At 44.7% G+C, this 14,044-nt stretch overlaps 1 protein-coding gene across 4 annotated transcripts in view; it reads left to right on the plus strand.

Annotated features, from left to right (window-relative positions):
* Positions 1-14,044, plus strand: part of WDTC1 (WD and tetratricopeptide repeats 1) — a 51,541-nt gene that overhangs the window by 16,490 nt on the left and 21,007 nt on the right. For all 4 annotated transcript variants that reach the window (XM_072137017.1, XM_072137015.1, XM_072137018.1 and 1 more), the window contains exons 9-14: positions 1,204-1,319; positions 3,096-3,171; positions 3,300-3,384; positions 8,459-8,632; positions 8,712-8,947; positions 9,090-9,255. In XM_072137017.1, coding sequence (XP_071993118.1) covers positions 1,204-1,319; positions 3,096-3,171; positions 3,300-3,384; positions 8,459-8,632; positions 8,712-8,947; positions 9,090-9,255 — 853 coding nt within the window. The remainder of the gene's footprint in view (positions 1-1,203; positions 1,320-3,095; positions 3,172-3,299; positions 3,385-8,458; positions 8,633-8,711; positions 8,948-9,089; positions 9,256-14,044) is intronic.

The following is a 14,044-nucleotide window of genomic DNA, read 5'->3' on the forward strand; positions in this document are numbered from 1 at the left end:
AGGGGCCCGAGGTTTCCCTCCAGGAATTGTATCCAGGCACAATGCCAGCATGATGACTGCGGGGTAACTCTATGTACATTCTCAGATGTTGTCCTGGCCTGGGCAAAGAGTAGAGCCGTGTGGGAGCCGGGCAATGCTGTTGGGGTATAGAGGAGGGCAGCAGCAGAGTCCTGCATGTGAGAATCATGATTCGGCATCATGTTAAGAAGAACTGGTAAGGCAAATGGCCGGGGCGGGTTGGAGAAGAAGCGGCCAATGCCTTGTTGCCCCTCTTATTCCAGATTGTTATCTTTAATAATGCCAAAGCTAAACCATGTTGCTGGGTATTCTAGAACAGAACATAGAGGTGACTTAAATGATACTCCTCCTTTTAGCCTTTAAACTTGAATCATCTCAGGCAAAATATGACTATTCTCTACTCATTTTTGCATGACTTTGGATTATTTTCTTTTTATAGTTAAGTGGGCGAGGTTTTAAAAAAGGGAATTCTAGAAAAGACATTTCATAACCTACCTGAGGGGTAAAATGTGGTGACAGATTCCTTTTAAGGAAAAAAAGTTCTCTGTACATTTCTTTTTCTCCTTCAGTGACTCCTCAAGCAGCAGATGGTAATCGGAGAACATATATTTTTATGTTTCGGTCCTGGTATAAAAACGAACAGAAAGTGTTAACTGCTAAAAGCTGGAATCAAGGCAGAGACCATAATAATACAGTAATAACTTAATAGAAAACTTTTAATATACTTTTTATATGCACTGTATATCATTTGGTTAAAGGGGTTGTCCACTTTCAGCAAATACTTGATATTCTTTGTGTAAGAAAAAGTTATACAGTAGAAATAAACATAGAAGCTTTTTATAAAAGGACAGGAAGCAGAGATCTTGAAAACGGTGAGGAATTAGTACAAATAGTACATTGGAAAAATTGTATAACCTTTAATTAAACAATATCAAGTATTTGCTGAAAGTGGACAACCTCTTTAAATGTTTAGTAACTTTTTTTTACTGATCAATTTTTATTGGCTGTTATGTACAACATACAAATATGTTTACTAAGGTTTTAAACATTTGCTCTTTATATCAGATACAGTTTTTATCCTCTCTATATTCTCTATACTTGTATACATGGTGCTGTTTTGTTTTTTTTTGTTTTCTTCTTCACTGATGGCATATATCCTAATAAATGTGTGCTTATTTTCTTTAGGCCACCTTCCAGTCAAACTGCCAGATTACAATAACAGATTACGTGTGTTAGTGGCAACATATGTAACTTTCAGTCCTGATGGCACTGAGCTGCTTGTCAATATGGGAGGAGAGCAGGTAAGTTTTATTACAAGGCCCTTTACACACATTGCTGTAGTTTATGGAGTTACAGCAAATGAACACTTCTCTTTTGAAACATGTCTTGAGCATGTTCAACCTGTATAACAAAAAAAGGACCCCATATTCTCTAGCATAAGTCGACGTTTTCATCTTATTTTTTTATGCTCAAAAAATTCCTCTTAAAATTTAGTGCCTTGGCTTATATCCAGGTCTGCTTATATTTGGGTATATATGGTAATAAATGTTCACCCTTATGTTCACTAAAATGGGGTGTACTGCAATGCTTAAATTGCTGAGCATGTTTATCGTAACCTGGGTACGCACACAAAATACAGATAGGAATGAGGGCCCTGCTCATGTAAGATTATAATCTATGAGATTGAAGGTGTTACACAGGTGGTGACATTGGTTGTATAAAGCTCAAGCTATTCTGTATCAGAAATCAGAATACGTAAATGGTGCTACATAAGCCATCACCAGCTGTTAACTATGTGCAAAATTCAAAATGGATGGGCCTGCAAAGTGACATTTATAATGACAATAGGTCTCAAGGGTTAGCATTGAAAGGAGGGCTAATCAGCGGAGTCAGTGTAAAGAAAGTAAATGCGAGATAAAGTTTAGAGAGAGCCTAAAGATAGGGTAGACTAAAAAGATGTTTTTTTCAGGGCACTTCTGGAAAATTGGCATTTAGGAAAATTGGCAAGACATAAGAAAAGTTAAAAATCATCCAGCTAAAAGCGGTAATAATAACAGTCTGTTTATATCTACCTTTGATCATCATTCTTTAATGATCAAAAAAACATACTAAAACACTGGAATTTACTTTGTTTTGAACCACAATATGGCACAATATGGTCCCCTACTTAAGGACAGACAACCCCTAGTTACAGACGGACCCCTCTGCCCACTGTGACCTCTGGTGAAGCTCTCTGGATGCTTTACTTTAGTCCCAGGCTGCAATGATCAGCTATAAGGTGTCTGTAATGAAGCTTTATTGATAATCATTGGTCTAATTATAGCAAAAAATTTTGAAACGACAATTGTCACTAGGGCAAAAAATTTTTTTGTCTGGAACTACAATTATAAAATATACTGTTTCGACTTACATACAAATTCAACTTCGGTTTTATAGGTTTGTTCTTATTTTGTACGTAACCCGGGGACTGCCTGTATTTGCATATAGAAATAGAAAATCTTTGTCAAACCAAATTGTTCGAGCAAATATTAATAAAAACAAGCCATCTAAACATTCATATACATGTGCAACGGGCATGGGTACATTTGCCTGCTTATACTGACAAAATTGCAATTCGATCATTTAAAGGGGATAAATTCTCACATTCCACTCAAGGGACTGATATTCTGATTAAAGGTTGGTTTTCCTGTGAGAGCAAGAATGTCATATCAATGCCCTTGTGGTAAAATGTATGTAGGACAAACAAAACGGCAGGTCAGAATTAGGCTCAACGAACATAGATATGCGATTAGATCATATACAGCTGAGAAAGAAATGAAAAAATATGGTGACAAGCTTGCGGCCTTATATACGTTCCCCATAGGCCGGTAATGGGCACACGGAGCGATATGGTGCTGCACCGTACCGCTCTATAGCCGGGGAAAAGATAGGACATGTGCTATCTTTACCCGTATTACCGCGCCGTGCGCCATGTATCTATGCCGAGGGGCGGGCAGCAAAACCTAGTGATGAAGTATCACATAGCTCAGATTATTTGGATTGTTTTAAATGACTTTTACAACTCATTTTTTTTGTAGGTATACCTCTTTGACTTAACTTTCAAGCAAAAACCTTGTACATTTCTGCTACCTAAAACTCATCATGCACCTGGAGGTGAGCTTGCGCCAAAACACCTTGATTTTATAAGCATTTCCCTCATTCAGTTACCCTCCAGTTCACTACTTCAGTATTATAACTTCCTGCTTGGAGGTAGCTTATCAAACTGTGTTTTGCCTCTCTAGAAGTCCAGAATGGCAAGACCTCAGCAAATGGACTTTATCTTTACAGTAATGGGATTCGTGTGAGTGAAGCCAAGAACATAGTGGGGTGAGAACAGCAAAATATAACCTTTATATGAATGTTTATCCGCTTATGCTGCGTTTACAAACACTCGGGGTAGGACTCGGCCCCAACCCATATGCATTTCCATTGAAATTCATGTGATCAATAACCAGCAACCGATGTTGGGCATTTAACCCCCTTATGATCGCCGTATTATGTTTTTACGGCAGCCATTAAGCGTACTTCTTCTTACAAGCCGCCTTTTTATAGCGGTGTGTCAGAAGATTGTGGGACATCAGGAGCTGGGCCTGTGCTGCAGTGGCCTACTGTATGAGGATGGTGGAAAAGCTCCAGCTCTCATGTGTGGCGGGATACAGCACTTCCTGTACAGCCTCCTCTGTTATACAGTTCAGACCCCTTCACTGAGGGGATTTGGGATCCATGTAGAAGATTTCGGTCTCCACCACAGGCTGTAAGTGTATAGAAGTAACTGTTAGTGGATTGTATGTATGTATGTATGTATGTGTGCAATCAGTGTGTCATACATATTGCATGTGTTAATACAGTATGTGTGCAGTATAAGACCACATGAACACGGGTGCATTTTGCTGGCCACAGACTTTGTTTGCCGCCCATCTGACATCGGTGGGGTGGCATTCAACTTGCCGATGTCCACAGTAAATGACTGCGCCGGATGCAAAGACTGCAGGAATAAGACCTGCGCTATATTTGTGTTTGGCACATTCCCAATGATGCACTGTAAATTTGTCCAATAGAAATCAATGCGGCTAACTCGCGGCCAAAGCACGCTTTTGTGTATGTGGGTATTATGAGATTCTGCAGTAGCTGAGGCTTGTTTGAGGAGGTTCTGCATTAGCTGATGCTTGTTTGAGGAGGTTCTGCACTAGCTGAGGCTTTTTTGAGGAGGTTCTGCACTAGCTGAGGCTTGTTTGAGGAGGTTCTGCACTAGCTGAGGCTTGTTTGAGGAGGTTCTGCACTAGCTGAGGCTTGTTTGAGGAGGTTCTGCAGCAGCTGAGGCTTGTTTGAGGAGGTTCTGCAGCAGCTGAGGCTTGTTTGAGGAGGTTCTGCAGCAGCTGAGGCATGTTTGAGGAGGTTCTGCAGCAGCTGAGGTGTGTATGTAATATAAGCAGTATGTGTTGGGTGGCACTTTTCTAATGCCCTTTCTGAAAACCAAATAGCCTAGAAACATCCCTGACTGGTGTCATGGGCAGGATCAGCTGTCACACTAATGGCTGTGTACTGTGACAGGGGGCTGATATAGCGCTGTACACACTAATTCCGCGAGATCCAGTGATTACATCATCAGGATATAATGTGCATCCGCTCTGCAGGTCTGTGTCTACAGATCACTGGTCATCTAATGGGCTGATACCATTCGATCCATGGTACAGGCCATATGTGTATAAAAACAGCAGGAAACATATAATGTGCTCCCAGTCAACTTCTGCCCCAGGTAAAAGTAATAAATAAAACAAAAGTAAATTAAAAAAAAAATCATTATTAAAAAAAGCTTGGTCTGGGGCTTTTTTTTTAAAATATAATTTTCCATTTTACACTCCGATGGAGTATTTCGATTGCTGAGAATATCATACTCCTTCTCGGCTAAAAAATACTCCTAAAATATGGAAAGAGGAGTACCGTGTAAGCTGAGTTTTTTAGCACAAGACTCTGCTTATACTCGAGTCTATAAAAATATTAACAATATAGTCACCTTTCCGACGCCCCCCACAGGTACTCTTCTTGCTTCGGGTTCCTCCGGCTCTGGTTCCTACGCAGTACCACTGGCGTACACAATGGCTGCTGGCTACATACTAAGGGCAGGGGCTGGCAGACTATATGCTGGGGGGCAGGGGCTGGCAGACTATATGCTGGGGGGCAGGGGCTGGCAGACTATATGCTGAGGGGCAGGGGCTGGCAGGCTATTTACTGGGGGGCCTAGGCAGGCTATATACCGGGGCCAGGGGCTAGCTATATACTAGGGGGCTGGCTATATACTGGCGGGACAGGGGGGCTGGCTGTATACTGGGGGGTTGTCTGTATACCGGGGGGGGGCTGGCCAGCTGTATACTGGCTGGTGACTGAGACCAATGCATTTCCCACCCTCGGCTTGTGTTTGAGTCAATAGGTTTTCCAGTTTTTTGTGGTAAAATTAGGTATCTTGGCTTATACTTGTGGTGGCTTATACTTGAGTATATACAGTATTTTTGCTCTCCTGGAAAAAAATGTATGCGATCTCTGATTGTGAGACCTGCCCTGCCTGACGAACCTTGGCCTCTGCATGAAAGAGTGCTTCAGGATATACCATACAACTCCAACAATTAAGTGGGCCCCCGGTATGTTCCGCCACCTCAAATGCAACGCATTCACAATTTACGTCCAACCTGTGCTGTGAATTCATTTTGGTAATAGGAATTTTAGTTACCATTGTTAAGTCAAATTGCTCCCTATACCCCTTGATTATTTCCTTGAAGGGTGGATTTTGCAAACCAGGGTCACTTTTTTGTAGGTTTTCTATTTCCCCTCCAAGCCTCTGGATTTGTTAGCACATCCTTTGTAATTCTCCAGGTACTGCCTCAAATACACATGGTGCTTTATCATGGTGGAGCCGTGATGTATTTTCTGGCTAGTGTTTAGGATTACATACAGGGTCAGGAAACCTAACTTCCTTATTAGAGGCACAAACTAAGCATCACATAATGGGCACTGAACTTGTGTATTTCCAGAAATAATTGCAATTTCCATCTTTAGCATCAGTTGCACATCATATTTGGAACCACCTGTATGTTCAAAATGCTCACTATACCATAATAATTAACATATTACACCTTGCTAAATTCTCCAAGGGTTGTCCTTCCCAAAATTCTGTCACTTGTTGGGGTTCTCCTCTTTTTTTGTAGCGATGGGGTTTCTTCTGAACCTGAGTGAAGTTGGCCCCCCCACCTTGTTCAAATCAAACAAAATTGGTATCAAACGTTTGTGCTACGTTTGTGCTGGTTTGTGCAGCAAAAATTTTAGTTTGTGTCGCCATCGTTTTCGAGATTTTAATGAAAGTTTCCAGAGGTCATCAGAGGTCAACCAGCCCCCCCACATTGCCCAAATCAAACAAAACTGGTGCCGAACAATTCTGCTACGTTTTGTGCTGCGCAAATTTTTGTTTGTGCTGCTTCTGTTTTGAATATATGAACAAAAAATTTAAGTTCAAAAGTTCAAGTAGCCCCCCCCACATTAACCAAATCAAATCAAACCAAACTGTTGTCAAACGTTAGTGCTACGTTTGTGCAGCAAAAATTTTTGTTTGTGCCGCTATAATTTTTAAGGTATGTTCAGGTGTCTGAGGTGTTTAGGATGAACTGGTAAAAAACAAACCTACTGACACTTCCCTGGTTTGATCACCAGGGGGAGCTAGAAAACACATTGTACTTTGGAACAAATGAACTCTGATGACCTCTGCAAAAAAGTATGAATATATTGAAAATGATAGCGGCACAAACGAAAATTTTTGCTGCACAAATGTAGCACTAACGTTTGACACCAGTTTTGTTTGATTCGGTTAATGTGGGGGGCTGGCTGAACTTTTGAACTTTAATTTTTTGTTCATATATTCAAAACAATAGCAGCACAAACAAAAATTTGAGCAGCACAAACGTTTGACACCAATTTTGTTTGATTTGAACAAGGTGGGGGGGCCAACTTCACTCAGGTTTCTTCTGAGCCCTACTGGCTGTCCATACAATGTTCCATATGGAAATTTGGGGCTATTCTACATTCAGTAGATTTCACAATTTTGGGGGTTGTTTCATCTTTTATCCCTATTAAGAAAAATTAGTGGTAAATATTATTTTTTGGGGGAAATGTTCACATTTTTCTTTTTTGGGACCTAATTGTATCATATAGGTAGGTGCAAATACACATATTGCAACTTGCTTGCATATTGCACTCCAAAGTGTGTACTTTCCAAAATGTTGTCACTTGTTGGGGTTATCCTCTGTTTTGGTACCACTAGGCCTCTCCAAATGACACCTGAAAGTTTTTCAGCCATATTTGTCCTTCAAAAGTGCCACCCTGTGGCCATACAGAAGTGTACAGGCACAAAATGGGTAATGGCATACTCAGGAGGAATTACACCAAACCTTTTTCTATTAACGCCTTGTGAAGGGGCAAATTTTAGTCTTCAATAAATATATCATATAAAATAATTTTTTGTTAATTTCACTTCTATTTATTTTTCACCCTCATGAAATGCTCCAAGGTTAACAAACATCCCAAAGGTAATTTTCCATATTTAGAGGGGTGCAGTTTCTAAAATAGGGTAATTAGTGGGGGTTTTCTATCCTATAGGCCTTATAAAGTCATTTCTAACTAAATAAGCCCCTCCACAAATAGATTTTTCCTGAAAATCTAAAAAATCGCTCCTAAAGTCTCCTAACATCCATTTGACAAATTTCCATTTTTTTCACAAATAATTTTAGCCAATATGTTTAGTATTTATCAGCTTAAATAAAGTACAATGTGTCACGTAATAACATACTCAAAATCACCTGGATTTAAAGGGAAAAAAAGGGCCATGCCAGGAAGGTGCAAAATGGCAAAGTAGTTAAGGGGTTAAAGGTAATCCATCTTTTACCTCTCCGAACTAACTGCTATGGTTACATAAAGCAATGCTCACTTATGCTTTTGCTTCTATTGTCCAGTTGCTCCTTCTCAGGGCTCTGGCTCCACATCTCGCTGGACCCAGGAGTGATATAGCTGAAGGGGAAAGGATGAGAGAAGATGCTGGGGAGTGGAATTGTGGCAATGGGCATTGTTGATGCTGTGGAGCACTGGAGTCCTGCTTTGCTATAGCCCCTGAAGCCATTGAGCAGTTGGGAAAATAAAAGCTATGGGTGGGGGCTGCATGTAGTGATTACTGGGGAGGTTGTATATAGTTATTGCTGCAGGGCTGTATATATAGCGATTGCTGTACCCTATCTGGACTACATTCTCTGATTTTGCGCACAAGGGCCCCCACCAATCTTAATTCAACCTTAATCAGAATATTTCACTTTTGTAAGCAACTTATTCACTCTATTAATTTTCTTGTTTTACTGGTCTTTTCTAGGTCGGCAAATGAGCTTCCACCACATCTGGAAAAGGTTAAGCAAAAAGCCAATGATGCTTTTGCTCGTCAGCAATGGAGCCAGGCCATTGAACTTTATAGCCAAGCTATGCAGAAGGCTCCCCACAGTGCCATGTTGTTTGGAAACCGAGCCGCAGCATACATGAAGCGAAAGTGGTGAGCATACATTCAATGGTTTACGTTGTGTAGAGCTTTTTACCTGATATTTTATGCTGCATTTTCATTATAATGCTAGGGATGGGGATCACTATGACGCATTAAGAGACTGTCTGCAAGCACTGGCACTGAACCCAGCCCATTTGAAAGCACACTTCCGTCTGGCACGTTGCCTGTTTGAGCTGCGCTTTGTTTCTGAAGCCCTGGATTGCTTGGAGGAATTTAAGGCAAAATTTCCTGAGCAAGCCCAAAGCAGTGCATGTGATGCTCTGGACAGAGACATAAGGGTCGCCTTATTCTCGAAAAATGAAAACCGTAAGTCCCTTCTATTATATATGTGCTTTTTAGTTGTAGCAGTTTGTATTGTATTGTAATTCTAAGGGAGTGTATTATACCCATTATTGCATAATATCCTTTAAACCAGAGACAAATGTTTATATTTGTATCTCCCTGACAGAAGATGATAAAAAAGGAGGTTCTGTTCGCCTGCGATCTGGGGGCAGAAAGGATTCTCTCTCAGAAGATGAGCTGCTGCTTAGAGAAAGAAGTTTGGATTATAAACATAGATATTGTGGTCACTGTAACACCACTACGGACATAAAAGAAGCCAGCTTCATGGGAAGGTAAGGCAATTATTATTTAGTCTTCTTCCCACCACTAGAAGCATATGGCATATCTGTGTTGCCAGCAGTTCAGTTCAGGAGTAAGTATTGATCATGTCATCAATTTTCTAAATTCTATTAACATAATGAATAAAAGAAAAGAAATAAAACCATGGATGTCCATAGATTAAGTATAATTTAGAGCAGGGGTCAGGAACCTTTTCGGCTGAGAGAGCCATAAGCGCCACATATTTTAAAATATAATTCTGCGAGAGCCGTACAATGGGGCTTATTTACTGAGGGTCCCGCGGCCGCATTTTTGTCGGGGATTACGCCACCGCCCGCAGAACATTCTAATACACACGCCGCCCCCCCCCCCCCCCCCCGCAGAACATTCTAATACACACGCCACCCGCCGCAGAACATTAGTATACACACGCCACTCCCCGCAGAACATTCTAATACACACGCGGCCCCCCCCCCCCCCCCCGCAGAACATTCTAATACACACGCCGCCCCCCCCCCCCGCAGAACATTCTAATACACACGCCACCCGCAGCAGAACATTCTAATACACACGCCCCCCCCTCCCCCCCGCAGAACATTCTAATACACACGCCACCCGCCGCAGAACATTATTATACACACGCCACCCCCCGCAGAACATTCTAATACACACGCCCCCCCCCCACAGAACATTCTAATACACCCGCCACCCGCCGCAGAACATTATTATACACACGCCACCCCCGCAGAACATTCTAATACACACGCCCCCCCCCCGCAGAACATTCTAATACACACGCCACCCCCCGCAGAACATTCTAATACACACACCACCACCCCCCGCAGAACATTCTAATACACACGCCACACCCGCCGCAGAACATTATTATACACACGCCTCCCACCCCGCAGAACATTCTAATACACACGCCCCCCCCCCCCCGCAGAACATTCTAATACACACGCCACCCGCCGCAGAACATTATTATACACACGCCACCCCCCGCAGAACATTCTAATACACACGCCCCCCCCCCGCAGAACATTCTAATACACACGCCACCCCCCGCAGAACATTATTATACACACGCCACCCCCCGCAGAACATTCTAATACACACGCCCCCCCCCCGCAGAACATTCTAATACACACGCCGCCCCCCGCAGAACATTCTAATACACCCCCCCCCGCAGAACATTCTAATACACACGCCACCCGCCGCAGAACATTATTATACACACGCCCCCCCACCCCGCAGAACATTCTAATACACACGCCCCCCGCCGCAGAACATTATAATACACACGCCACCTCCCGCAGAACATTATTATACACACGCCACTCCCCGCAGAACATTCTAATACACACGCCCCCCCCCGCAGAACATTCTAATACACACGCCACCCCCCGCAGAACATTCTAATACACACGCCACCCGCCGCAGAACATTCTAATACACACGCCCCCCCCCCGCAGAACATTCTAATACACACGCCACCCGCCGCAGAACATTCTAATACACACGCCACCCGCCGCAGAACATTATTATACACACACGCCACCCGCCGCAGAACATTATAATACACACGCCACCTCCCGCAGAACATTATTATACACACGCCACTCCCCGCAGAACATTCTAATACACACGCCCCCCCCCGCAGAACATCCCAATACACACGCCACCTCCCGCAGAACATTGTTATACACACGCCACCTCCCGCAGAACATTCTAATACACACGCCACCCGCCGCAGAACATTATTATACACACGCCACCCCCCGCAGAACATTATAATACACACGCCACCTCCCGCAGAACATTATTATACACACGCCACCCCCGCAGAACATTATAATACACACGCCCCCCCCCCTCAGAACATTCTAATACACACGCCACCCGCCGCAGAACATTATTATACACACGCCACCCCCCGCAGAACATTATAATACACACCCCACCTCCCGCAGAACATTATTATACACACGCCACCCCCGCAGAACATTATAATACACACGCCACCCCCCGCAGAACATTATAATACACACGCCACCCCCCGCAGAACATTCTTATACACACGCCACCCCCCGCAGAACATTATTATACACACGACACCCGCCGCAGAACATTATTATACACACGCCACCCGCCGCAGAACATTATTATACACACGCCACCCGCCGCAGAACATTATTATACACACGCCACCCCCCGCAGAACATTATAATACACACGCCACCTCCCGCAGAAAATTATTATACACACGCCACCCCCGCAGAACATTATAATACACACGCCACCCCCCGCAGAACATTATAATACACACGCCACCCGCCGCAGAACATTGTAATACACACGCCACCCGCCGCAGAACATTATTATACACACGCCCCCCCCTGCAGAACATTATTATACACACGCCACCCCCCGCAGAACATTATAATACACACGCCACCCCCCGCAGAACATTATAATACACACGCCACCCGCCGCAGAACATTATTATACACGCGCCACCCCCCGCAGAACATTCTAATACACACGCCTCCCCCCCCCCCGCAGAACATTATTATACACATGCCACCCCCTGCAGAACATTATAATACACATGCCACCCCCCCGCAGAACATTCTAATACACACGCCACCCGCCGCAGAACATTATTATACACACGCCACCCCCCGCAGAACATTATAATACACACGCCACCTCCCGCAGAACATTATTATACACACGCCACCCGCCGCAGAACATTATTATACACACGCCACCCCCCGCAGAACATTATAATACACACGCCACCTCCCGCAGAAAATTATTATACACACGCCACCCCCGCAGAACATTATAATACACACGCCACCCCCCGCAGAACATTATAATACACACGCCACCCGCCGCAGAACATTGTAATACACACGCCACCCGCCGCAGAACATTATTATACACACGCCCCCCCCTGCAGAACATTATTATACACACGCCACCCCCCGCAGAACATTATAATACACACGCCACCCCCCGCAGAACATTATAATACACACGCCACCCGCCGCAGAACATTATTATACACGCGCCACCCCCGCAGAACATTCTAATACACACGCCTCCCCCCCCCGCAGAACATTATTATACACATGCCACCCCCTGCAGAACATTATAATACACACGCTACCCCCCCGCAGAACATTCTAATACACACGCCACCCGCCGCAGAACATTATTATACACACGCCACCCCCGCAGAACATTATAATACACACGCCACCTCCCGCAGAACATTATTATACACACGCCACCCCCGCAGAACATTATAATACACACGCCCCCCCCGCAGAACATCCCAATACACACGCCACCCGCCGCAGAACATTATTATACACACGCCACCCCCCGCAGAACATTATTATACACACGCCACCCCCCGTAGAACATTATAATACACACGCCACCCCCCGCAGAACATTATTATACACACGCCACCCCCCGCAGAACATTATTATACACACGCCACCCCCCGCAGAACATTATAATACACACGCCACCCCCCGCAGAACATCCCAATACACATTTGTTAAAGTGTCTGCGCCAGTTTTATGTGGCGGCTGCTCTGTGTCCCACAAGACTGCTAGACTGTTGTTACTACTAAGCCGGACCATGCGCCACATTTATTACTGACGTGCACCACAATTTTGTCTTAGGTCCTAGCTATTTTGTATCTCAGCTGCTGCAGAACCTCACATTAATGTAGAAATGCAGTGGTGGGGGAAGATATGAGGGGATGATGCAGAGGGGTCTGTAAGGGACACTTAGCTGCTCCTGCAGACAGGACACTAAGGGGTTAGTGCAGAGTGTGAGGAGACACTGCTGACTCCTTCTCCTCAGGTGCTGGATGTCTCCGGAGTATGCAGCTCTCTGGTCTCCTCTGTCTGAATCTCCCGCGCTGCTACATCCAGCGCTGGGATTGGCTGCAGGCAGACAGTCTCCTCCCCTCCCTCTCTCACACACGGAGGAGACTGCTGCAAGGAGGGAGAGGGAGGCGCCGCCCCTGAATTAACCCCGCGGACCCTGCGCTGCTCTGCCGAATACATCCAGGGGCATTACTACAGCCAGGGGCACAACAGGAGCCAGATAAGGGCCCCTGGTCTTGACAGGCAGCATAGCAGATGTCATGGCTGTAGTAATGCCCCTGGATAGGAGCCCTGGCTGCGAGCCAGATGCGGCCATCAAAAGAGCCATATCTGGCTCGCGAGCCATAGGTTCCCGACCCCTGATCTAGAGAAATGAACCTGAATGGAAAAACTAGTCATATGCATTGGTCAGATTGGATTTTAGCCAATTTTTACACACATTCTGTGTTTACACATGGCGTTTACATTGCATTTTGAACAGCTATGGAGAAGAGTTTTGCCTAACACACTGTTAACCCCTTAATGACCGCCATATTGGGTTTTTATGGCGGCCATTCTTCTGACACGCTACCTTTCTACTTTGGCGCATCAGAAGAAGATTATGGGACATAGGGTCCCGATGGTGCCAGTGTCGGGCCGTGACATCACAGCCCAGACCAGGTGTTTAACCCCTTACACGGTGCGGTCAAGTATGACCGCAGCGTGTAAGTGTGTCCCCGTGGATCGGACCCCCCCCTCCGGTGTGCTTAACAGGGAATCTGATCTACACACCGGACCCCGGGGCTGCCAGCTGCTAATGAGTCAGAGGGGCTAGACCTTCTGAGATCTGGCTATACAGACTGTTACACTGTCTGTATACTTCTCCCAGCGGCACCAACACTTTTGCAGT

This window comes from Engystomops pustulosus, chromosome 2, assembly GCF_040894005.1.
Source record: "Engystomops pustulosus chromosome 2, aEngPut4.maternal, whole genome shotgun sequence".
Taxonomy (NCBI): Eukaryota; Metazoa; Chordata; class Amphibia; order Anura; family Leptodactylidae; genus Engystomops; species Engystomops pustulosus.